At 38.7% G+C, this 24,926-nt stretch overlaps 1 protein-coding gene across 4 annotated transcripts; it reads right to left on the bottom strand.

The window, feature by feature from the left end:
- Positions 1 to 18: 18 nt before the first annotated feature.
- LOC122084349 (receptor homology region, transmembrane domain- and RING domain-containing protein 2-like) lies at positions 19 to 16,320 on the bottom strand. Of its 4 annotated transcripts, none has more exons than XM_042652521.1 (6): positions 15,914 to 16,320; positions 15,579 to 15,789; positions 10,831 to 10,983; positions 10,428 to 10,658; positions 1,687 to 2,091; positions 19 to 856 (listed from the first exon to the last, which is right to left on the bottom strand). In XM_042652521.1, the coding sequence occupies exons 2-6, from the start codon at positions 15,598 to 15,600 to the stop codon at positions 288 to 290; spliced, it is 1,380 nt and encodes a 459-aa protein (XP_042508455.1). In that variant the 5' UTR covers positions 15,601 to 15,789; positions 15,914 to 16,320; the 3' UTR covers positions 19 to 287. The 4 variants fall into 4 exon arrangements, with proteins under 4 accessions (XP_042508455.1, XP_042508457.1, XP_042508456.1 ...); XM_042652523.1 differs by having other exon boundaries at positions 15,579 to 15,763; XM_042652522.1 differs by lacking the exons at positions 15,579 to 15,789; positions 15,914 to 16,320 and adding an exon at positions 11,319 to 11,746 and having other exon boundaries at positions 10,831 to 11,194.
- Positions 16,321 to 24,926: the final 8,606 nt, after the last annotated feature.

Genomic DNA, 24,926 nt, shown 5'->3' with positions numbered 1-24,926 from the left:
CAAGAAAACTACCACACATACCAGAAAAATTATGTAACCTTACATTACAATTTACAACTGTTCCTCCGTGTCAGAAGGGCACCAATCATCACTTAAGCACGAAACTCTCCCGTAGGCCATTAAATAATCATACCCCAAGGAAATATAAATGTATTGAATGTCGCTTCAGAGATCGATAAGATTGGGGTAACATTAACTGCAAAGGACTCTTCATTACAATGTCAGCAAGATCGGTGCAATAGTCTTGACATCAACTTAAATTCTCCATTTAGCATCCGTTCTTCACATCAACAACCTGGAAGAGACTGAGCGGAGGCAAATGGAGAAAAACTTGCCGCTGATTCACTACAATGCAGCATATTAGGTTGCCGACTGGATGACCCAAGATAACTTGGCGAGGCATTGGTTGAACTTGCAACATATGGGGATATATATCTCGAGCTCAGAGGTGAAAACGAAGGGTAGCCCAAGGAGTGGGGTGAGGCTAGGTGGGAAGCACAAGATCTTTGGGAAGATGCATTCCTAAGATCTACTGAGCTTCTGCTTGGGGTGAGGGCAGGTGAGTTACCATAGGACCTAAACGACTGAGGGAAAGGAGTACCAACATGGGAGTGAACATGAGAAGATACAGAGGGGGTCCTTGACGATGCTATGGCTATTTGTATGGCCGATGATGATGATGCAAATGATGATCCAGCAGATGACAATCCCAAAGAGGAGGCTGCCCTGGATGAAAGCAACGGAGTGTGCTCTGATGCTGGAGGCTCACCTGTGCTTGTCCTAGCATCACGCTTGCAGACAGGGCAAAATGTCCGCCACGTGGTAAGCCAAGAATCCACGCAAGCAGCATGGAACTCTGCCAAAATCCCAGGGATACAGATTTGATGATTTCATTAAGATATAATATGAATGAGAAAAGACTGAAAGATTTGGATTTTCAATAACTGAGATCAGAAATGTAGCATTGACAAAAATTTTATAACATGGTTCACTAAATTATTCTTCCACAGTTTTCAGGGCAGGGAAAAATTAATCACAACATAGATTTAAAGTAGACAACAAAAAGACCCATTTCCTCTTTCCACAGCAACAGCTACTTCTCCAAGTTATATATATATATATATATATTCATATTAATTATACTGAGCAGATCTCAGGTCAGGCAAAAGATTCAGGAAATAGATACAGTTGTAACAAAAAAAAATGGGATTCTAAATGAATATGGTTCTGCATGCCCATTAAGGTACTAGGAATATTGGTTAATTGAAGATATTGTTTTTCCCAATATTCCAACTTCTAAAGCAACCTTCAGCCTCCCTTCCCCTACCGCCTAAACCACTCCACCCACCCCCTGCGCTTAAAAGAAAAAGCCTAGAAATATCGGTTATCCCAAGATATTGTCTTTCCCAATACACTGACTTACGAAGCAACCTCAGCCCCCCTTCCCCCACACCACTTAAACCCTTACCCCCATCCCCTTCACTTAAAAGAAAAAGGGAAGAATACAGAGACACTTCTGAAGTTTTCACATTCTATCCACAACTTTCAGCTATGCCCCACCTTGAGTTGTTCCATCAAAATGATAAGCTTCCTTAATTGATCAAATTTAACGAGTCAAAGGGACATCTGCACTGACTAAGCAATTTACACAACAGTGAAGTAATATTGTGGTCAGAGAAAACATACTGTGATGGCATGGTAGTACTCTGAGCTTTTCCCCAACACTATAGTCCTCAAGGCATATGGCACACGTCATTGAAGTACAGTTATCTTCTAAAACGGACGTGAATATCAGGCTAGGCAAGGCTTTCACTAAACGATTGCTCATGCCGTGGAACTCCCGAACACATGGGGCTTGAGACTGCTCTCGTCTCACACGGCGTCTGCGAATGAAGAAACAGGTAGCCAACACAATGGACATAGCTAGAAGAGAGACAAAAGAAATGACCATGATCGACCAAGCTGCGTTTTCGAAGGTAGGGATAAGCAATAGCTGCATGTTGGGAAGGCCAGCATACATTTTAAGTGTTTCACCTGAGGCTTTGGAGATAAACACAGCATGTATTCTGATACCTGCAGGATTTCCTGACACTGCAATTTCCAAGGATGATGGATCAGAAAACAGTGCAGTTTTAATTTAAAATGTTGGTCACCCTCTTAAAAAATGAATTCTGATTTTAAGGAAATTACACTACATAAGATAATGGGCATAGACTACCAGAAAAAAGAACTTCGATTTGAAATTGCGGGAGAACATCGCTCTTTGAAAAAATTTAATGTAGTGGTGCTTCTGTATTTTCAAAGAAGGGGTTCTATTTGTCTCTTGCTGGTATTTTTGCAACATTTTACAGGTCAAATACAAAATAGAGTTCAGACTACATAACAATACTTCAGTAGCAACTATTTGACAAGGCATGAGGAGTTCACGACCAGATATGCTACAACATAGGGATCACTAGGAAGCTCTTTTGCTCTGGCTTTTAGGACAAAGCAACAGGGAATCAATCCCAGAAAGAGCAATCCAGATGAGTAACAAAAGATATCATAAGTAGCATAGTTGATTGAACGAAAATGGACCATTACCTAGTTTAATGTGAAGAAAATCAGATGAATTTATTAAACAATTAATTTCTACAATCTGAAAGAAAAGTTCCTAAAGCGAATCAAATAAAACATTTAGCAAATTTCAAGTATCTTGCACAAGTTTAACAAGAGGCCAGTATGCTTCTCATTTCAAACTCCAAGGAGTAATATGAGTGCATACAATCTAATTCTAGGGAAGAAATCAAAAAACGTCTCCACTTCTACTGAGAATCTGCTGGATGAACGTCACTTTGGTTCAGTCCTCTCAGATGAACATACTTTGTCTCATGCTTTTCCCACCCGTAAACCAGAACCAGGAGCATCTTGGGCATGATTACATTTCGAACTTCACTGCTTTCTAATAGAAAGATCAAAAAGAACCAAGAAAACAGTCGATAGCTTTTCCATTCCAAGACTTGTGCTTATGGATGTTGCTACTCATCTCAAGAAAAGTTGAAGCTTCAACTTTTATCTTCATGTAAAATCATCCAAATATTCTCCTTTATAAACTTGGTAGCATTTCTTGTTCAAGAAGCATCAGAAGAAATGAATCCCATTTCTTCCACATAATAAAACAAAACAAATCTAGATTTGATAGTTTGTTCTCTGAATTTTGGCTTTAGAATTAGGATCCTACATATGTGCAAAACATGCAAAAATCCAAAATCGTACATTGACCTAGTTTATGACCATCCCACACTCTCTTTCACTCGATATATATATATATATATATATACGGGAAGAAGAATGCAGCCTAGTGTGTGGCCCCTTCACCAGCGCGAGGGCCAATGAGGGGATGCACATGGACATCGACTAGGGGGAATTGTAGGGCGCAGGGGGCAGGGGGCAGGGTGCAGGGGGTCTGTGTCTGGGCACAGGCTGCACGTGACCAGGCAGCCTTCTTTAAATAAATAAATAAATATATATGGGGCAAGAGAATGCTACCCTGCTGGTGCAGTAACACACCAGCGTGTGGGCCTATGGGAGGGTGCACGGGGGCAGCACAGTCCTTCCACACCTGTTGTGTTTAGGCGTAGAGACACTCAAGTGGGTAGCGTTTTTTCTTTCACATATTATATATATATATACACACACATATAAAAGAGTTTGAAGTCCATTCAGACTAGAACATATGTCCACTTGTACAGTGCAAAATTGGAAACCGGTTGCAAATACCAATCAAATTATTATAGTTTATTGACTAAATATGAGATCCTAACTTCCTAAGAGGGGGTAGGTGGGAAGACCTAAAGTACATGTAAAATGGAAAATCATAGATGAACAAAAATAACGAAATTTAGAGGGGGATTTGAAGAAAAATGTTTTGAGGCAGGGCAAGAGTTTTGGAAGTAACCATCCAAAATTTTCTCAACTTCTTCTCTTGTATTTCTTTAATCAACTAGCAGATCTTTTTTTCTTTTTTTTGGGTTCTCCTTTGATCAGGAATAGCAACTTAAATAATCCAAAAAATAGAATCACTACATAAACAACACAGCACAAAGTAAAGCAATACGATAAAAAACAACCCATAACAATTGGACGAGGACCAGATTACATTAAATTATTTCCCACATCCCACCACGGCGCTAGTTCATCAGCAAGGTAGTTAAACAATGGGAGAATCCACAGAAACTCTCCATGGACTTCAACTTTTGTCCTTATTATCCTTATAATAGGAGAAAGCCTCCATGGACTTATACAAGAAGACTTGACCCAATCTACAATTACATAGCTGAAACCCTTCCAACTTCCAATTCCTAAATATTTAAAAGGTGCCAGGCCAAATAGAACTGCTCCACACTGTGCCTGTTGCCAAGCTCACTAAGTTATCTGGGTGAGGGCCGTGAGGCACATACCCCTCTCCCCCCAAAACTGAGAAGAATATTTGAATGCCATTAAAAAGAAGGAAATTAAAAGCAGCTAACAACCAAACTTATGGTCCCTTCAAAGCCCAGATTCAGAACCAAAACCCAAGTCAAATTTAAACCCAACAAGCAAAGAAAACAGGTATGATGAAAGGCTATATCACATAGGACCTAATCCCAAGCAGGATCTGGAATTCTGGCTGAATAGGGAGATCTTTCAGTACTTCACTAATGAAGGCTCACATGAACCACAAAAACTGGTCAAACGAAGCCTATGGTGGTCTCAAGAAATCCTCCAAAGAAGACAAATAACAGGGCCTTGTACTTGCAGCAACAGGCAAGAGAAACTTACCCAGATAAGGGTTTTAAGGAAAAGTGGGCGAGTACTCCTTTTGTGGTCCTTGTCAATCCCTTAAAAGGGCCCTGGAATCTGATCTCAGATTTGGTAGATCTGAAGGTAGGTTCCCAATTAGGAAACTTTAGAACTAAGGCTGCAGGCTCCTAAAGGGTCTGATCTGCACGTCGAAGGTGCCTCTTGGGAGTCCTAAGATAACCCCAAATGCCTGGTGGATGAGGGCCAAGGGTTGCTGAGATAAGTGGTTCGAAATCTTCCCCAAAGAATGCACTTTAAAGCTGTTGCAGGTACCTATGATCTTCAGCACAACAGGAGCTCATATGGTTGGTTTGGTTCTTGAAATAACAATTGATTGCACTCTTGATAAACTCTAACACTCAAAGATATAACAGAAATCAAAGGGAAAAGACAGGAGGGAGGAAAAAAGAGAAGAATGGGAGTAGGGAAAATGGGGAATGGCTATCTCAAGTCTCAACCTGGGCCTCTCACCCACAGCTATCCCAGTTGTTGAACATCCTCTCGGGAATAAGGAACAGCAATGGCTGTAAAATTCATTCATTCATTAATTTTCAAGGTATACATCAACTCCTCTTATATAATAGAGAGTACAGCCTTACAATTTAGGAACAAAACCAAAATAGGAACTAACCGATTTAAGCAACGAAGTAGTGACTTGTTCACTAAGAAACTAATAACTAACATTCCTAAACTGCTTGTCTAACAAAAGACTTTAAACACCAAAACGGTAACAAATCCATGAAGATAATGAGCTGGTTACTGTTCAAGTGAACAGAAACTTTCCTTTTTTCTTCCTCTAGCTGCATCCTCGTTGACCAAGCTTCATAATAAGACAAGATAACAGTCTAATGCTGAGATCGGTAGCAAGGATTTTGAATCTTTTAGAACCTTTTCCTGGGGTTTCCTCTTGCTTGCTGATTAAGACACATGAATAAGACAAAACAACACTTAAACTGAAATCTGTAGAGGGATGTTTGATCTATGCATCTGGCTTCCACAAGGCTGGTTCAATTGGGGCAGGTTGGGGCTGGTTGGTCCAGCATTGAACATGGTTCGATGGGGCCACCAGCCCCCTCCTTGTGCAAGCTTGATCTACATCAACTTTTCTCTCTTAGAAAAGAGTTTAAGGATGATATTAGTATGCTGGACACCCATCCCCCGTAGAGAAATTCGGGTGACTCGAATGTACGGTAAAGGCAAGGTTCACTCTCTTCAAGGTACTTCAAGGGTATTATGAACACCACGTGCTTAATCTCAACATCATCACATGTATCAATGGGGTTGTCCACATAGGGGTCGCCAATTACCTCATCCATAGGCTCTAGTTCTTGCTGTAGGGGAGTAATATCAACCGTGTCTTCAAACTCCGATGCGACATAGAACTCTTTTGATTCATCTACCCAGTGGTTTTCGATTGGCTCCACTGATAGTTCAACCACAACTTCAACCTCAAAACCCTTAGAATATTTCTCTTGGCTCCACTTTTCCCCTTGAAACCCTAATCTGGACAACTCTGTTTACTGTCAGTTTCTCCTCTGTTGACCTACTTCCAGCCAGCTAGCATATGAAACTCTACTCGACTAGGTAAACCACCTTCCATCATTTGGTATCATATCCTAACTGAAGATGGAGCCGAAATTTCACTATTTTTCTGGCGGTATAATTCCACACAAATTCCTTGATTGGTTAGATGATCTGGAAGACTATTTTGATTACTACAAATTCACAGAGATGCGAAAACTTCTATTTTCTTGCTACTAGATGAGTAATGGTGTTAGAGAATGGTGGAGAGTCCATGGAAGACAACTCCGAGTTCAAGGACATGAACCTAGGACTAGGGAAGAGATGAAGTATTGGTGAACCAATATCTACCTGAAAATATCCAAAGAAGGTTCTTCCCTCAACAAGATTCCCACCAAAAGACATCTACAGGTTTCCTAATGACATCCACAGATAACAAGAGTCTGAAGCAATTAGTAGACCACTTGGCTGCTATTGTGCAACAAATTGCAGAGAAGCAACCGGAGAAGACACCTCCAATCAAAGAACTAGAACCTGAAATTGAGGCGGGAGAAGTAGAAAGTGACATGGTTGCAATGGTGGACGATGAGGTCAAGCCTGAGGAAATTGGTGCTATAACGACTGTGATGATTGAAGAACAACCATAAAGTACAGAATCAATCCAAGATTGTCAGGGTTTTGTGACCTAATCGACCTTGACCAGATCTCCCAATCCAGCAGCCATCCTGCAACAAGGCCCTTTAGAGGGTTTGAAAAGCATCCTAGGAGGCTCCTTCGACCAAGGATTCAGCCCCATCTGCCATAAGAAAGCCTCACGTTTTCTCCCAAATCTGGTTCTAAACCCTATTGTCTCCTGTCTATGGTATCTATGATCATGATTGGTTTCATACCTACTTGGTGGGTTCAAGCCAAATTTGGAGTATAGTTCGGAGATATTATTGGCCACATTCACCCAATTTCAAACTATTTGGGCCACACTGGTGAGTTCTCAATTTTCCCCTATTTCAGCCCAGATTTTCAGATCTTGCCGGCGGTTAAGTCATTTGTGATCTAGCCTTACGTTAGGTAGATGAATAGCATTCAATTTTCAGCCATTACCATTTACAGCATCTCTTTTTCCGATTTGAAATTGGATTTTTGCTCACATCAAAGGTGGTCTATCCACCAAGTGGAAAATTAGAGTACATAGTACACAGAGTGGGGCACGATTCGATCCCAAGACTTGGCTAACGGCTACAAGCCAAGAAGTAGCACAAGCCCTTGCCATCTAATCTATAAGTTTATAGATACCATATTTTGCATCTAAAAAGGTATCTGACATAGGTGTATCAACACTCCAATAAGTAGAAATAGAATGCTCCACTAATACCAACTGGGCCCTGTCTTACATTGAGAACACATATCAAAATTTACTTGATAAAATCATAACGAGGAACTAAGGAAATTGAATCATGGGGAGAGGAAAATGTGATAATCACCCCTACCAACTCCAATGGTAGAGTTTGTGCAGTAACGTGGGTATAAGGGTAGAACTATCCATAAGGACATACTTGTCATTATAATATTGTAAAACACTAATCCTACAATTATAAATAGAGGAGGCTTGGTGTCAATTGACACAGGTCATAATTCCCCAAATCAACATGGTACTAGAGCAAGTGACCTCTTCTCTCCCAAAACCCTAAACCATCCATCGATCCTCTCTCCTCCATCATCCCATCCTATCCTCTCATCTCCATTGCCTCGATCTCCCATGAAACCTTAGCCTCCATACCTTCTGCAAGCTCTCTCTCTCTCTCTCTCTCTCTCTCTCTCTCTCTCTCCTACAAGACCCCTCTCTCTTGTTACAAAAAAGTAATCTAAAAACCATGGGTGTGAAGTTAACCTATGAAATTGTTTAATTTTACCATATGATATATTCAATTAGCGTTACAATATGCAAAATCTCTCAAGGATGAAAATATACTCCATAAACCAACCTCTGTGGTTTTCGCAAGTCTGGGTTGACCAAGCGTATAGTTAAGCTGGTTCAGTTGTTTTGATAAACCAAACAGGGCTATGCATATCACTGCATATACATGATCGGTTGACATGCCTCCTTAAAATAACTTCAAATTGACAGTCTCACCGGAGGGAATTCTTTCCATGTGGCTGGCCTTTTAGGTGGGCATAAAAAAATAGCCATAACAGTAACTCTGTAGGTATATTATTATTTTATAGGCAGTAAAGCGCTACCTGAAATAAGTGGTAGTTGAGTCTGTTATTGATCCCATCCATGCCGGTGGTAGCATCCCAGTTTTCTCATGCAATGTTTGAAACAAGGGGGCCACTTCATGGCTGTGCTACTACTGTTCCCACCTGCACCCTAAGCCATCTCACTGCCACTGCTCCCATTGCTCCAAATGCTGATTTTGGGTTGTAACCCTTTCAGGGCCTCTGCATTAATCTTCGCAATCTCCTGAAACATTCCACCATTAATCATCAAGTAGTCTCTAAATGCACCATAGTTGCCTCCCAAGACTTCAAGAAGGCTATGCACATATCACTTGTGCCTGCGCAAGAGCCACAAGCCCTTCAGCCTCCTTATTCTTGACTACAGTGATATAATATAAGTAAATGTTTTTATATTTTTTATTTCATTTACTTAAGAAATTACTCATAAATAAGAAAATACCTCCCCTATTTGAATCAGAAACAGATGATTTGTGTGCAAGTTAGGGTAAGAATTTTGAAATAGAATGGCAAGACCAGAAAAGATAGAATCAGAAATGAGTTTATTCAGTGAATACAATTATAACATAGCCTTATCCCAACTAAATGGGGACAGCCACATGGATCCTTGCTCTCAATCAGTTCTATTCGAAACAATACAAGATATGATGCCTAAGCTAAGCATGCCTTTCCTCACCACTTCTCCTATGGTTATATAAAGCCTCTCCTCTAGCTCTTTTGGTTCCCTCAGCCGGAATCAAGTCACTCCTCCATATTGTGGCATCCAAAGGCTTCCATTGGACATGGTCATGCCACCTCAAAGGAATCTCTCTAAGCTTATCATGAATCGGAGCTACTCCCAACCCTGCTGTAATATGGTCATTTATTACTTAACCCTTCCTAGTTTTTCCACGCATCCATCTCAACATTTTCATCTCCGCTACACATAGTTTATTTATATGACACTTCTTAACCGCCCAACATTCCACACCATGCATCATAGTTGGACGAATGACAATTCTATAAATTTTTCCTTTAAGCTTTAAAGGAATATGCCGGTCACACAACACTCTAGACACATCTCCCCACTTCATCCACCCTATTTTTTTAATCAAGTGGGAAATGTCATCTTCTATGCCACCTTCTTTATTTATTATTGATCTCAGATATCTAAAACATTCAATTTGGGGAATCTCCCTCTAACCAATACTCACCACCTCATTATCTGTTCTAGTGAGGCTAAAACTAAACGCCCTATATTCCGTCTTAGTTCTACTTATCCTCAAACCTTTTGAATCCAAAATTGATCTCCATAATTCCACCATGGCGTTAATCCCTAATTTTGCCTCATCCACCAAAACGATATCATCAGCAAAAATCATACACCAAGATACCTCATATTGAATGTCTCTACTTAAATCATCCATGATAAGTAAAGCAAATAAAGGTTTAAAGCTGATCATTGATGTAACCCAATTTTAATTGGGAATAGGCAATATAGGCAAAAAAGACCAAAACATGCCAATATTGAGTGGTGCGGAGCACAATTGACATGTTAAGGAACAATTGTAAGGGAAAAAATTACTTGGTGAGAAATAGTGCTTCCAAGTAAACAAGATGTATAACCTTGAATAGTGTGGAATTACCAAACAAGATTTGTGTAGCCAAACCTGAGTTGTTGAGATAATGCATACAGATTGTGCTTTTATTTATTACTAAAATGAAGAGAAAGAGATCGAATGAGAGCTGCAAGGATAAACAATATTTGGTGCAACATCATATTCAGAGAGAGAGAGAGAGAGAGAGTCACATCAACAGAAAGTTATACATGTTTGACAGCAATTATCAAGTTGCTCAAAGGAAGAGGACATTACTTGCAACCAAAGCACCACTATCTTCATTGTCATAGATAATCGCTGCTTTGAACCCTGCATCTTGTGCAATTCTAACTTTCTCCTCAAAGGAACATCCACCTCTAATAATCAACGCAAATGAAGCATTTACACCTCGACCTGTGTTGATCTTATTAATCAATGGCGAGCAAGCATCAAGGGGCTCAGCTATATACAATGTCCCACTCTCTCCTGATCCCTTGATCGAAGTAGCTGTAATAACAGGAGGAAAAAAATCATATAAATCTCGACCCTTGTGTACCCATTCCACAGTCATTACCATAGTAAGCTAAATTTTCTATAAGTATGTGCAATAAGCAAATTGACCAAATCCAACACAGCTTTATGTTGAAACTGAAATAGAGACAAAGATCCTTTAGCTTACCAAAATTCGCTTCGATGTCCTTAAACGACAGAATTTTATCGTCCCCAATCAACAGCACATTCGCAGTCGCCGGTGGAATTATCAGACATAAAGTAATATACAATAGAGGGAGATAAAATACCAGTCTCCCTACACATAGACTCGTTCTGATACTTCCCAAATCCAAGCAGGTCATTATCAGTTGCGAAGAAAAAGTAAATAACCAAAAGAAAATAAAAAAATCGCACACAATCGTAAACCCACGAAAATTTTTGACTTATCACAAAAGTCAAACCAAACTCTCCAAATCTTCAGTTATCCATCTCGTGTTGCTTCTTGATTTGTTCTACCTATCATCACTAAAAAAAAATTTTTTTTGCATACCCTGTTTCAGAAAACAATAGAGAAACAAGAATAGTAAACAAAACAGATCTCAAACAGAACAAAATCATAAAAAGAGATAACCCAGAATCCCAATTTTTTGAGCGATTGAGGAGTGGTGTACCTACCTGATTAAACCCACTAGTTGGATTGACGGAGAGAAGTGTCTCATGGCAGATAGAACTCCTACTACGGTTTACGGTTTACAGGTATTGTTATAGTATGGATCGAAACATCAGCTTCCATGCTTCCTTCGCCTCCTTCTTCTTCTCGTCCTTCTTCTGGGAGTCTGTACGGAATTCGATCCGAAATCTAATGTAATTTCCTTCCTAATTTACACTTCGCTGAAGATGGTTGGAGTTACAAATTGTTTGGGTTTCGATTTTTCAGTTGTGAAATTGTGACAGCAGAGGATTGGGATTTGGGGATGAGGATCTGAGCTGCTGACCGCGAGTCGTTGTGAATAGGAGAGAGAGAGAGAGAGAGAGAGAGAGAGAGAGAAAACACTGCTAAACGGGGCCTAGAGAAATCCAATTTTTAGTGGGGAAAGCTTGGAATGGTATGAATTATGATAATAATCATTGCTTTAAAGAAATTCTATCCTCCAAGTCATATTGGATAAATCATAACGTTTTTTATTGGTTTTGCCATGTCATTCTTAGGGATGTCAATTGGGCGGTTTCGGTCGGTTTCGGTCGGTTTGAATTGGTTTGGGTTCAAGAATGAATGAGTCCAAAATCAAACCATTAAAAAATTTTGGTTTCCGATCGGTTTCAGTTTTGGTTTGGTTTGGTTTCGGTTTAATTCAATTTTTTAGTATCGGCTTACCAATGGTTTGATTTGGGTGTAACTCTTTTCACATTCTCACAAAATAAAAATAAGCCAAATGCATTCATCCATGATCGGATATGATGATCCAAACAAACATTAAAAAAAACCCACAGATTGACATTAATTGATGAGAGTTTTAGAAGCGCTCCCCTTCTTTTCAAAGAAAGTGGCAGAAAGACATACTACAGAGGAGGAGAAGAAGAAGAAGAAGAAGAAGAAGAAGAAGAAGAAGAAGAAAGAAGAAGCACAACCCCACAATTCCAAAATCTTCAGCCACTAAAGTGGACTTGGACTCTTGGTCTTGTTTTGGAGAATGAAATATATTAATTAATTAATTATTGAGTGACAAACCGCTGCAACTCCAAAGAGAATGATATATAGTATAGGACTATAGGTGTTAAATAGGGTTTTAATTTTCAACAAATATTGGGTTGATCGGTCGGTCCCATCGGGTGCCCATCGGGTTAACATGAACCAAACCAAAACCGATAACTTCTAATACCCTGGATCCGAAACCAATCCAATAAGCCCTCGGTTTGGATCGGTCTGAATTTTTTCGGTCGGTTTTGGTCGGTCTTATCGGTTCGGGTTCACTTTTGACACCTCTAGTCATTTTGTCCCGGCTGTCTAAAGAGTCAATTTTTTTTCATAAAATTTTGGATTCAACTCCTATGTGGCTATGTGGCGCAACATGTTGTACGGGGGTTAGAAATGCTTTGGTATGGAGTTCAAGATGATCGTATGTAGCTCAAGGCGTTTTTAGGCATTGGATGCACGTCAGACACCATGTTGCGCCATAGAGGATCCAAATCCGAAAATTTTACCCAAAAAAAAAAAAGAACATATTATTAAGAGAAAAATGCTGGTGGCTAAAAATATTGTCTTTAAATTGGAAAAAAGGTTGGGTACTTGGGTTTGGATATGCTAGTTGTATATCAAAGATATGCTAGTTGTATATCAAAATCTGTCTATCTCATTCTTCCTTCCTTTGAAAAAGTCCCCTATGTTCCTCACATCCTAGTCTCCAATTGGTTGAACCACTAGCTCTAAAAAAGCTAATGGCATACTTAATCTTTTCTCTTTTAAATTTTATGTGTGAGCGATAGGCAAACATAACATCCACAAGCTGCACCAATGGTGGTGCATAGAAGAGATAAGAGAGATACAAACAAAGTGAGTGCTAGCTTGATGCGAGTGCTCTGTGTTTCCCATAATTTATTTATGGATATGGTATTAGGGAGGGAAGCGAGTGTTAGGATGTGAGAACAATGTATAAAGAATTTTACCGAAGAACGAAAAAGAACATGGTTTGAATAATTGAAATTGGTAACGTCACATGAGTACAACACAACTCCAATGTGATACCTGACCGATGTGAATTGGTGGTATGATAAAATTTGGAGGATGAAAATGGTAACATTGTTAATATAAGTATCTTTGAAGGCAAAAATGTCTGATATGACCCATATGAACTGAAATGTATTAGTATCCATATCAATTTCAAACTTGCTAATACTTGATCTCATATCATGAACTAAACATGTGTGGGAGGGTGTGGGAAAGCATCTCACATAGATCCTACTGACACAAGTACATGCCAGTGTGCAAGCCAATGGGAGGGTGCATTAAAGCATCTTCAACCCTTTGTCTCTAGGCATGTATCTACACCAGTAGATAGCGTTCTTTCTTCCTAAAAATAACAATGAAAAATCTAAAGGTTCTCTATAAATATGTCTTAATAGGAATCTCTACACGTGTATGTATGTTTTGCCACATGGAGACATTGTGCTAATCAGTTCATTGTTTGGATAGCCAATGTCCCTTTGATTAGTATTATGTTGAATTTATTGGGCATCTCATCTATCCCACTATATATTGGTCTTTTTTTTAGTATTTGCAATTAGGAACACAGTTTCCTATCCATGAGAGACCCTTGCATCAGGGCATGCAATGACCATTGTGCCCCTATCTAGGGGTGTGTGCCCCTATGTATAGCAAGGGCTTCTCGTAAACATGGACTGTGTGGATTGATCAATTGTTAAGTCTTATATAGAAAGATGTCAAATTGGTGCCCACAAATTGCTGCAGTCTCTGTAGCAATATCCTCATGTCAATAACAAGTCTTAGTTCTCAAATTCTCAAGGCTAAGTATAGGGGTGTCAATTCATGGACCGACCCGACAGAACCGACCGGAACCGACCGTTTAAAGCCCGGCCCGGCCCGGCCCGTTTATTAAACGTGTCGGGCTTGAGCCCGGCCCGTTTATAAACGGTCGGTCTCAGTCCTGATACTTGGACCGTCGGGCACCCGACCGAGACCGACCAATTAAGACCCGACCGAGACCGGTCTAGTTTGCACCGACCTGGCCCGGCCCGGTTGTAAGATTACTATTCTACCCCATATGAAAGAGTTAAAAAGAAAAAAACCAAAAACCCTAGGTTAAGTCTCTTCTCTTCTCTTCGTTTAACGGAAAGGAAGTGCCGCGGCCGCCGCTGTGCTCTGCGAGTCTGGGTCGAGCGTCGTCGTCGTCGTCGTCTCGCTTTCTGGAGGTCAGTGCGAGGCTGCGAGCTGCTGTGCTGTGCTGTGCGAGTCTGGGTCGAGCGTCGTCGTCGTCTTCGGCTGCGAGCTGCTGTGCTGTGCTCTGCGAGTCTGGGTCGAGCGTCATCGTCGTCGTCGGCTGCGAGCTGCTGTGCTGTGCTCTGCGAGTCTGGGCCGACGAGCTGCTGTGCTGTGCTCTGCGAGTCTGGGCCGACGAGCTGCTGTGATGTGCTCTCCTTCAAAGAGCATGTAATTAAGGATATATGTAAATGTGATTCGCTTCCTTTTCATCTAATATTTATACATGCTTAAAAGTTGCTCCTCATAGGAATCTTGATGCAGTTAGGCATAGGGATACTAATTAAGGATATATGTAATTTTTTTTTCCTATCTTTTTAGTCCATCAGAGTCAAGTTTTGCTTTCAGTTTCAGGATAGGATTAGTACTTCTTTGTTTGATTCTATAAAACAGCATGTAAGCCAATGATTCTCAGTTGGTTTTTTTTGGAATGAAAGAATTTTGGATTGCTTAATGTTATCGGTGTGGTGCATCTATTGGCCATGTTGCCTTCTCCTTTGTCTGCGATTCTGAAATTCTTCAGGTACTGTCTCCTTCTAGCTTACATTCTTACTGGTATTTCATCCCCTCCTACCTCCTTCTCCCTTGCCTTTTCTTTTAAAAATGATTTCTGTTACTGTTCTTTCTTTTTCCCTGCGATTGGCAGTACCTCTGGGTTGAAAAGAAATCATTAGAACTCCCTGGTTGTAAGCCCAATCGACCTGAGATTTGGGTCAAAGGAAGCCTATTTATAGGAAATTCAAACCCTAGAGATTACTACCCTGTAATCCTCCTTTGTTGTGAGAAACCAGTTGAAACCCAGATCTGGTTCTTAGCCTACTGCTATGTTCAATTTCAGTGGTTGAGTAGCCTTTCTTCAATCAAGGTTTTGGGTGTCCACTAGTTGGGATTTGAGAGGCCTGATAGTGAAGAACCTTAGCCTGAAATTGCNGTTCTGATACTTCCCAAATCCATGCAGGTCATTATTAGTTGCGAAGAAAAAGTAAATAACCAAAAGAAAATAAAAAAATCGCACACAATCGTAAACCCACGAAAATTTTTGACTTATCACAAAAGTCAAACCAAACTCTCCAAATCTTCAGTTATCCATCTCGTGTTGCTTCTTGATTTGTTCTACCTATCATCACTAAAAAAAAATTTTTTTTGCATACCCTGTTTCAGAAAACAATAGAGAAACAAGAATAGTAAACAAAACAGATCTCAAACAGAACAAAATCATAAAAAGAGATAACCCAGAATCCCAAATTTTTGAGCGATTGAGGAGTGGTGTACCTACCTGATTAAACCCACTAGTTGGATTGATGGAGAGAAGTGTCTCATGGCAGATAGAACTCCTACTACGGTTTACGGTTTACAGGTATTGTTATTGTATGGATCGAAACATCAGCTTCCATGCTTCCTTCGCCTCCTTCTCCTTCTCCTTCTCCTCCTTCTTCTGGGAGTCTGTACGGAATTCGATCCGAAATCTAATGCAATTTCCTTCCTAATTTACACTTCGCTGGAGATGGTTGGAGTTACAAATTGTTTGGGTTTCGATTTGTCAGTTGTGAAATTGTGACAGCAGAGGATTGGGATTTGGGGATGAGGATCTGAGCTGCTGACCGCGAGTCGTTGTGAATAGGAGAGAGAGAGAGAGAGAGAACACTGCTAAACGGGGCCTAGAGAAATCCAATTTTTAGTGGGGAAAGCTTGGAATGGTATGAATTATGATAATAATCATTGCTTTAAAGAAATTCTATCCTCCAAGTCATATTGGATAAATCATAACGTTTTTTATTGGTTTTGCCATGTCATTCTTAGGGATGTCAATTGGGCGGTTTCGGTCGGTTTGAATCGGTTTCGGTTCAAGAATGAATGAGTCCAAAACCATACCATTAAAAAATTTTGGTTTTCAATCGGTTTCAGTTTGGTTTTGTTTGGTTTCGGTATAATTCGGTTTTTTAGTATCGGGTTACTAATGATTTGATTTGGGTGTAACTCTTTTCACATACTCACAAAATAAAAATAAACCAAATGCATTCATCCATGATGGGATATGATGATCCAAACAAACATTAAAAAAAACCCACAGATTGACATTAATTGATGAGAGAGCTTTAGAAGCGCTCCCCTTCTTTTTAAAGAAAGTGGCAGAAAGACATACTACAGAGAAGAAGAAGAAAAAGAAGCACAGCCGCACAATTCCAAAATTTTCAACCACTAAAGTGGACTTGGACTCTTGGTCTTGTTTGGAGAATGAAATATATTAATTCATTAATTATTGAGTGACAAACGGCTGCAACTCCAAAGAGAAGGATATATAGTATAGGACTATAGGTGTCAAATAGGGTTTTAATTTTCAACAAATTATTTGGTTCATCGGTCGGTCCCATCGGGTGCCCATCGGGTTAACATGAACCGAACCAAAACCGATAACTTCTAATACCCCTAATCCGAAACCAATCCAATAAGCCCTCGATTTGGCTCGGTCTAGATTTTTTAGGTCGGTTTTGGTCGGTCTTATTGGTTTGGGTTCACTTTTGACACCTCTAGTCATTCTGTCCCGACTGTCTAAAGAGTCAATTTTTTTTCATAAAATTTTGGATTCAACTCCTATGTGGCTATGTGGCGCAACATGTTGTACGGCGATTGGAAATGCTTTGGTATGGAGTTCAAGATGATCGTATGTAGTTCAAGGTATTTTTAGGCATTGGATGCACGTCAGACACCATATTGCGCCATAGAGGATCTAAATCCAAAAATTTTACCCAAAAAAAAAAAACCATATTATTAAGAGAAAAATGCTGGTGGATAAAAATATTTTGTCTTTAAATTGGGAAAAAGGTTGGGTACTTGGGTTTGGATATGCTAGTTGTATGTCAAAATCTGTCTATCTCCTTCTTCCTTCCTTTGAAAAAGTCCCTTATGTCCCTCTTATTCTAGTCTCCAATTGGTTGAACCACTAACTCTAAAAAAAGCTAATGGCATACTTAATCTTTTCTCTTTTAAATTTTATGTGTGAGCGATAGGCAAACACAACATCCACAGGCTGCACCAATGGTGGTGCATAGAAGAGATAAGAGAGATACAAACAAAGTGAGTGCTAGCTTGATGCGCGTGCTCTGTGTTTCCCAAAATTTATTTATGGATATGGTATTAGGGAGGGAAGCGAGTGTTAGGATGTGAGAACAATGTATAAAGAATTTTACCAAAGAACGAAAAAGAACTTGGTTTGAATAATTGAAATTGGTAACATCACATGAGTACAACACAACTCCAATGTTGATACCTGACCGATATGAATTGGTGGTATGATAAAAATTGGAGGATGAAAATGGTAACATTGTTAATATAAGTATCTTTGAAGGCAAAAATGTCTAATATGACCCATATGAACTGAAATGTATTAGTATCCATATCAATTTCAAACTTGCTAATACTTGATCTCATATCATGAACTAAACATGTGTGGGAGGGTGTGGGAAAGCATCTCACACAAATCCTACTGGCACAAGTACATGCTAGTGTGCAAGCCAATGGGAGGGTGCATTAAAGCATCTTCAACCCTTTGTGTCTAAGCATATGCCTACACCAGTAGGTAGCGTTCTTTCTTTCTAAAAGTAACAATGAAAAATCTAAAGGTTCTCTATAAATATGTCTTAATAGGAATCTCTACACGTGTATGTATGTTTTGCCACATGGAGACATTGTGCTAATCAGTTCATTGTTTGGATAGCCAATGTCCCTTTGATTAGCATTATGTTGAATTTATTGGGCATCTCATCTATCCCATTATATATTGGTCTTTTTTTTAGTATTTGCAATTAGGAACACAGTTTCCTATCCACGAGAGACCCCTGCATCAGGGCATGCAATGACCATTGTGCCCCTACCTAGGGGTGTGTGTGCCCCTATGTATAGCAAGGGCTTCTCGTAAACGAAAAACACTTACTCTTTCAATTATAATAAAAATGGACTTTGTGGATTGATCAATTGTTAAGTCTTAAATAGAAAGATGTCAAATTGGTGCCCACAAATTGCTGCAGTCTCTGTAGCAATATCCTCATGTCAATAACAAGTCTTAGTTCTCAAATTCTCAAGGCTAAGTATTTCTCTAATGCGCCCTTTTAATCAATGCGTCATTGATAAAAATGGGTCCAATAATGATCTGGCCCAAGCATTGTTTGTGTTGAAAAAATTGATTTGTCCAAGGGGACATAGGGGATCCTCTTTCCCGGCCTTATGCAATGAGCCTTTGTTACCTACTCTTTAAAATAAATAAATAATTAATTAATTAAAATAAATAAATAAACACTGTGACTGGTCTTCAAATTAATTATTGACTTGATTTATAGGGGCCGACCGCATATGATATGTTGCACTGGTTGTTCCCTTCTAATATTGCAATTATGATTGAGAAAACGCTTATTGAGGGGTTCATCAATGATTTGATCCTTATGCAAAGAGTTGTAAGTTAACCATTCATTTTTTCACATAAGAAAGTAAACTTACAATCGGGAAAGACGAGAGGCATTTCTTCCTCCGTTTTTTTTCTCTTTTGATTTTATGAGTTATTTTTCATTCATTAGAAATTTTGTCTCATGGAGATTTTTCAAATTAAAAAACATATCGTAAAATTTTACACAAAAAATTTTCCACCCCAAAACAAAATGGAGCCTTATTGTGAATTTTTTTCTTTAAATCAAGATTGGTGGGGATAATGAAATTTTATATGAAAAATAAAGATTCATCAATTTTTTTTTTTTTTTTTTTTTTTTTTTGATTGATGGAATTGTTATTAAAGATAAACCAACATTTGTTGCTCATATGGATCTTGTTTGCAATATTTGTAAAGTTAGAAAATGAATCACATGGCATCTATTTTTATCTTGCATTTTTCTAAACATAGTTGGGCAACTAGTGTTAGGATTTTTATGTGGGCTTAACTGATACCGATTGATCCATTGGACCCAAGCAATTATAGACCCACTCTGATTAGGAAACTCCTAGCTCTTTCCATTGTGAGAGTGGAATAGGGTTTTAGGGATTCTATTATAAATAGAATACTGATGGTCCCTGCAGCCATTACTTTACTTAATGCCTTATTGGTTTTGGGAGCACGCTTTTCTCATAAGAGCAAGTACACAGAAAGAAAGGAACCCCTAGAATAAGAGGTTGCAGAAGATCTCAGTAGAAGGACTCCACTTGCGTAGTTCATCATTGTCATCTTCATGGGAGTAATGTTTAACCACATGGGACAGAGGTTCATGATCTATGTTCATGGGACACATGTACTTCTTTATTCCCATTTATGGTTCATGTCATGGTTGTTCCATTGATTATTATAGATATGGTAAATCTATATGGTTATGTATTCTAAGATGGGATACTTTATTGTTCTTGATTTAGGGACTACACCTATGATTAATCTTTTATGATTAATTGATGATTCTTGTATTCTAAACACTATAAGGTTATTCATATGTTTAATATGATAAAGAATCCCCAACAACTAGGTCATTAGGATTTCGTACAGAATCCTTCAGGGATCCTTCTCTTCTCGATTTTAATTGAATCCATGACCTGCTCTTCTTCCTTGTCTTGAAATGATAAATCTTGCGTTCTTAGTATTTTTGATATTATAATGTATTCATCTGGCCTTCCCGAAACAAGTGTCCCAGAGTGTCACCTCTTCCCTTTTGGGCGTTCTTGTTGTTATCAACAAATGGCTTGGCTTGTAGTTATAAATGTAGTTAATTTTATATTTCAGTTTACCTTTTTTTTTTTTCATTAAAAAAAATCATAATTTGCAATTGCAACAAAAGAGTTAAGAGAACATCTCTTTGAAGGGTTTTAGCACATAGTAACTTTTTTTTTTTTTTAACAAATAGTACCTAATGGCCAAGTGTTCCACAAGTTTTCCGGCCCCTTTTTATGAAGCAAGTTTTCATCTCACAAACCTGCATTATGTGGCACAAAGAAAAGAAAAATAAGAGTTGCATTATTATTATTTTTTTGAACTTATAAATATTTGGATTTCTATACATGTGGCTAATATGGAGGATCTTCACAATTTGAATACTTCTAGTTTTAATTGTTCACATGGCAAAATTTTGGTATTTTAAACTTTAAAGTGTATTGTTACCAGGAAAATGAACTTTGTCCTAAAGCACAACTTACACCAGCGCTTCTTAGAGTTTATCTCTCTCCTCTCCCAATGAAATGATATATCTACCTCTTCTTGTGGGAGGAGAAATAGATTTAGGAAGAGCTAGCGTATGGTATGTTCTCATATCGAAAACTACTTTCCATTGTTATAATAGAAATTCTTCAGTCAAATAAATAAATGGGGAGAAATTCTCTATCCAGGAGCATGGACTACACCAACACCTTTAGGTCTATCTCCTACCTCCTCCCCTAATAAAGGATGAAATATCATTTTATAGGAGGGGAGGAGAGACATAGAGGGATTCTGGCATAAGCCGATTACAGGAGATAAATTGTCTAGGTTTGCTAATGTAAATGTTTAATGCCCTATTTGTCAAAATGATCTTGAAACTATATGGCATTTGTTTCTTGTATGCTCATATTCTAAGCATATTTGGGCTATAGGACCTCTCAGATTGCTCATTAAATGCCTTTGGTATTCTTCTTTGGCTGGCCTTTTTAATTTCCTTATAACATCTTACTTCCCTGCAATTTACATCAAGTTTTTTATATTGCTTGTTGCTATCACTATATATTTCATTTTTTTTTTTTCGGAATAAATATTTCTTTCAACAGCAATCACCACCTTTTGTGGAAAAAAGGGTGTTAATCAAGAGACCCATATCTAAGAAAGATCAACACCCTTCTTTTGATAGATCCTTAGATGACTTGGCTATATCTCTTTCTGACTATTAAGCTTTCCAATCTATGGATCATCCAACTATAATTTCTGATGGCAATAAAGATGGTAATTGCTAATTATTAAGCTTATGCACATTTTTTTTTTTTTTTTTTTGATAATGGATTTATCCCCATTACAAAATCTTGAGTTTATAACATATTAGGTTCAACGCAAACATGCAATATGAACCAATGTTAAGTTTCTTAAGGACATTTATGATAGATAAATATGGTGTAGGCCAACCACAAAATTCCTCACCCCCCCCCCCCAACAAAAAAAAATGAAGGGGGAGGTGGGGGAAAGGGTAAATGCATTGCCTATGAATGATTCATCGGCCTGGCAAATCATCAAAACTAGCGATGTGTTTGGTATGCATCATTTGTATAGATTATGAGTCCAGAAAGCATTCTGAAGGAAGAATATAGAGAAGAACTGGTAGATCTTCAGAATGCTTTCTAGACCCATAATCTATTCCGAGAATGCATATCAAATACAACCTAAATTTCATCTTCCAAAACTTTGTTTCAATGGAAGTTATAGCCTAATTAATCAAAGGGGTGGTTTAAGCTTGTTCTTATTATTTCTCCACAGTGAAACAATCCGCATTAGATTGAAAATGGTGCAGAATAGAATGAAGTAATACAACAAGAATTATCCACAGATTGATACTATCATAACAAATGGTGCAGAATAGAATGAAGTAATACAACAAGAATTATCCACAGATTGATACTATCATAACAGTGTATGTCCTTACCAGTAGTGTAAAGGTAGCTTGAAGGAGTAGGAAGAGGGTAAATAATCTTCATTTTTGCTTTCCACTTCTCATGGTTTTCCAAGCCTGTCTAATTCTGGCATATCCTTATCTTATCTTTCTTAGTTTTGCCATATGTTCATCTCGACATTGTCATCTCCACTACATTTAGTTTATCTATTTGACATTTCTTAGTTGCCCATGCTATGAAAAATCTAACCAATATTTTGAAATTGAACTTATTCATATGTTCCAGGCACTTGAACATCCAAGTCAACTAACGAAAAAAAAAAAAGAATTAAGAAATAAATTAATTTAAAAAATTAAGGGAAAAAGACAGGAATGCTAGCAAGATGTAAAGGAATTAGGTGTACTTAGCGGTTTAATGACCGTCAAATGAAAAATAAAAGATCTCAACAGTTTATAATCGTTGTCTTACAAAACCACTATCAATACCATCACTCCACTGTCTTTTTTCCTCTTCTTCTTCTTCTACTTTTCCCCTTCCTCTCTGTCTCCGACTCCGCCTCCCTTCCATTTCTCTGGCCTGGTCGTCTCCTCTTGCAAGAGAGCAACAAGATTCAAACCAAGATAGATGATGATCTACGTACGGAGATGATCACTGATTCTAATTCTTGTATCTGCGACGTGTACCATGAAAAATTCGGCAACACGGTTTCCGAAGCAGTACTTTCCAAAACCGTCGCTTTCCATCAGAAAATCCAGCCCCCTTGGAAAATCTCCCAAATGGACTTTAATCCAGTTCTTGAGTTGGGAGTCGAACCCGATGGAGGATGCCTCAATTGGATTTGGTATCGAGTTCCAGGAGAATCAATACGATTTATTCGGTGTAAATGGGAAGAAGAACAAATGAATAGGGGTGGCACCGCAGTCAATGCTTGGTGGTTCCGGCTTCACTTTATGATATGCGAATGTGATACTTCTGCTGGAGAGGTACCTGAACTCGCCATGCTCTATCGACGATGATGAGAGAGAAAGCCTTTATCAGATTTTTTTTTTTTTTTATACGTAACATTGTGGATGGGTTTGGTTTGTGGTGGGACTTGAGAGGAGAGCAGTCGTTTTTGCACTGGTTGGTGGACCTAGAGAGAGAGAGAGAGAGAGAGAGAGAGAGAGAGAGAGAGAGAGAGAGAGAGAGAGAGAGAGAGAAGGGGGTAGCATGCAGAGGGACAAATGGAGGTGTAGAGTTGGATGTATTATCATATTTCAGCCATTTGTCAGTTACTTTGGTTTCTTATATTTCCATGTTTGAATCTGCGATTGCACCCTTCTCTCTCTCTCTTCTCCTAATGTTGTTGATGCCACTCTTCTTTATCAGATGTTACCGACAAGTTTGAAGACGTTGGTGAGGTCGAAGTTGAGGAACAAGTGGAGGAAGAATGGGGAAGGCGGTGAGTCCGGGTCATCGGGGGACGAGTCGCTGGCTGAGGGATGAAGAGACACATTGAAGGGGATAATGGAATGGCTAGCACCTATGGCACATGATACTGTGAGAAGGCAAGTGGAGAGAAATTTTGAGAGGCAAAATTTCGAAGGGAAGCTTTCAAGGTGTTTGACGAGGACGGCGGTAGCTTCATCTTGGTCCAAGAGTTGCAGGAGGTCCTCAGGAAGCTCGCCTTCGAACATCATCAACAAAGTGAAAAAAAACTTCTATGGCGTGAGAGAGAGAGAGAGAGAGAGAGAGAGAGAGAGAGAAAGAGTTGGTATAAGCTCTAAGTATGTACACTAACCTTGTATAAGTATTGTACAACATTTCAATAAATGAAAGGCAACGATTCAATTACCCTAATCGTACGATCCATATTTGCTAGCATTTCTAATTCCATTACATTTCGCTAGCATTCCTAACCCTCTCCCAAAAATTAAGGCACCGTTTGACAACGTTCCTAAAAATGCGTTTCTGCGTTTTCTTGTTCCTAGAAACGGAGAAACGGTGTAAAAAGCGTTCGATAATCTTGTTTTGTTTCACCCGTTTTTAGAAACACAAATAGGAATTTATGAAAATTTATGTCACAAGAAACGGCTGTGATGAAACAAGTTTTGTCGTTTCTAGAAACAAGTGAGTGCAACAAATTGTGGATTTGTGCCCAATAAAAAAACCCAAAAGTGAGAAGCGTGATTCTTCTCAAGCTCAAAAGTAATGAAATTTTTTAAGCTCATAAGTGAGGAGCATGTTATCAAATAACAATATGTGCAAAAATTGATCCAAGAAACAAGCTTATCAAGCACCCAAAAATTCATTTATGTTCTTAGAAATGTGAAAATTCATTTATGCTGTTTTTAGACACAGGAACCGTTGTCACGGTGCCTAAATAACCCATACCTTGAACAATTCCTCAATTCACCAAAATCTTGACCAAGTAGACTTATTAATTATACCTCATAGGAACCAAAGGGTGTAACTCAATTGGAAAAGAGCTTACCTAAATTGACATGGGTCCTAAGTTTGACTCCTCTTATGCACCTGTAAGCAAAAAAATGATTATTTAAAATAGGATAATGCTTGTGGGACTAACCACGATAAACAATATGTTATTTTCATAAATACATCATTATCTTTCATTTTGTTAAAAAAATAATTGTATTTATCTAAATTCATTTGCTTAGACTCTGCTTATCAAACAAATAACCTTTCTAAATTCTAAT

The sequence above is a fragment of the Macadamia integrifolia genome, chromosome 7, assembly GCF_013358625.1.
Source record: "Macadamia integrifolia cultivar HAES 741 chromosome 7, SCU_Mint_v3, whole genome shotgun sequence".
NCBI classification, from domain to species: Eukaryota; Viridiplantae; Streptophyta; class Magnoliopsida; order Proteales; family Proteaceae; genus Macadamia; species Macadamia integrifolia.
The sequence above is the reverse complement of the archived record's forward strand: the minus strand, read 5'-3'. Positions and strand labels throughout refer to the sequence as shown.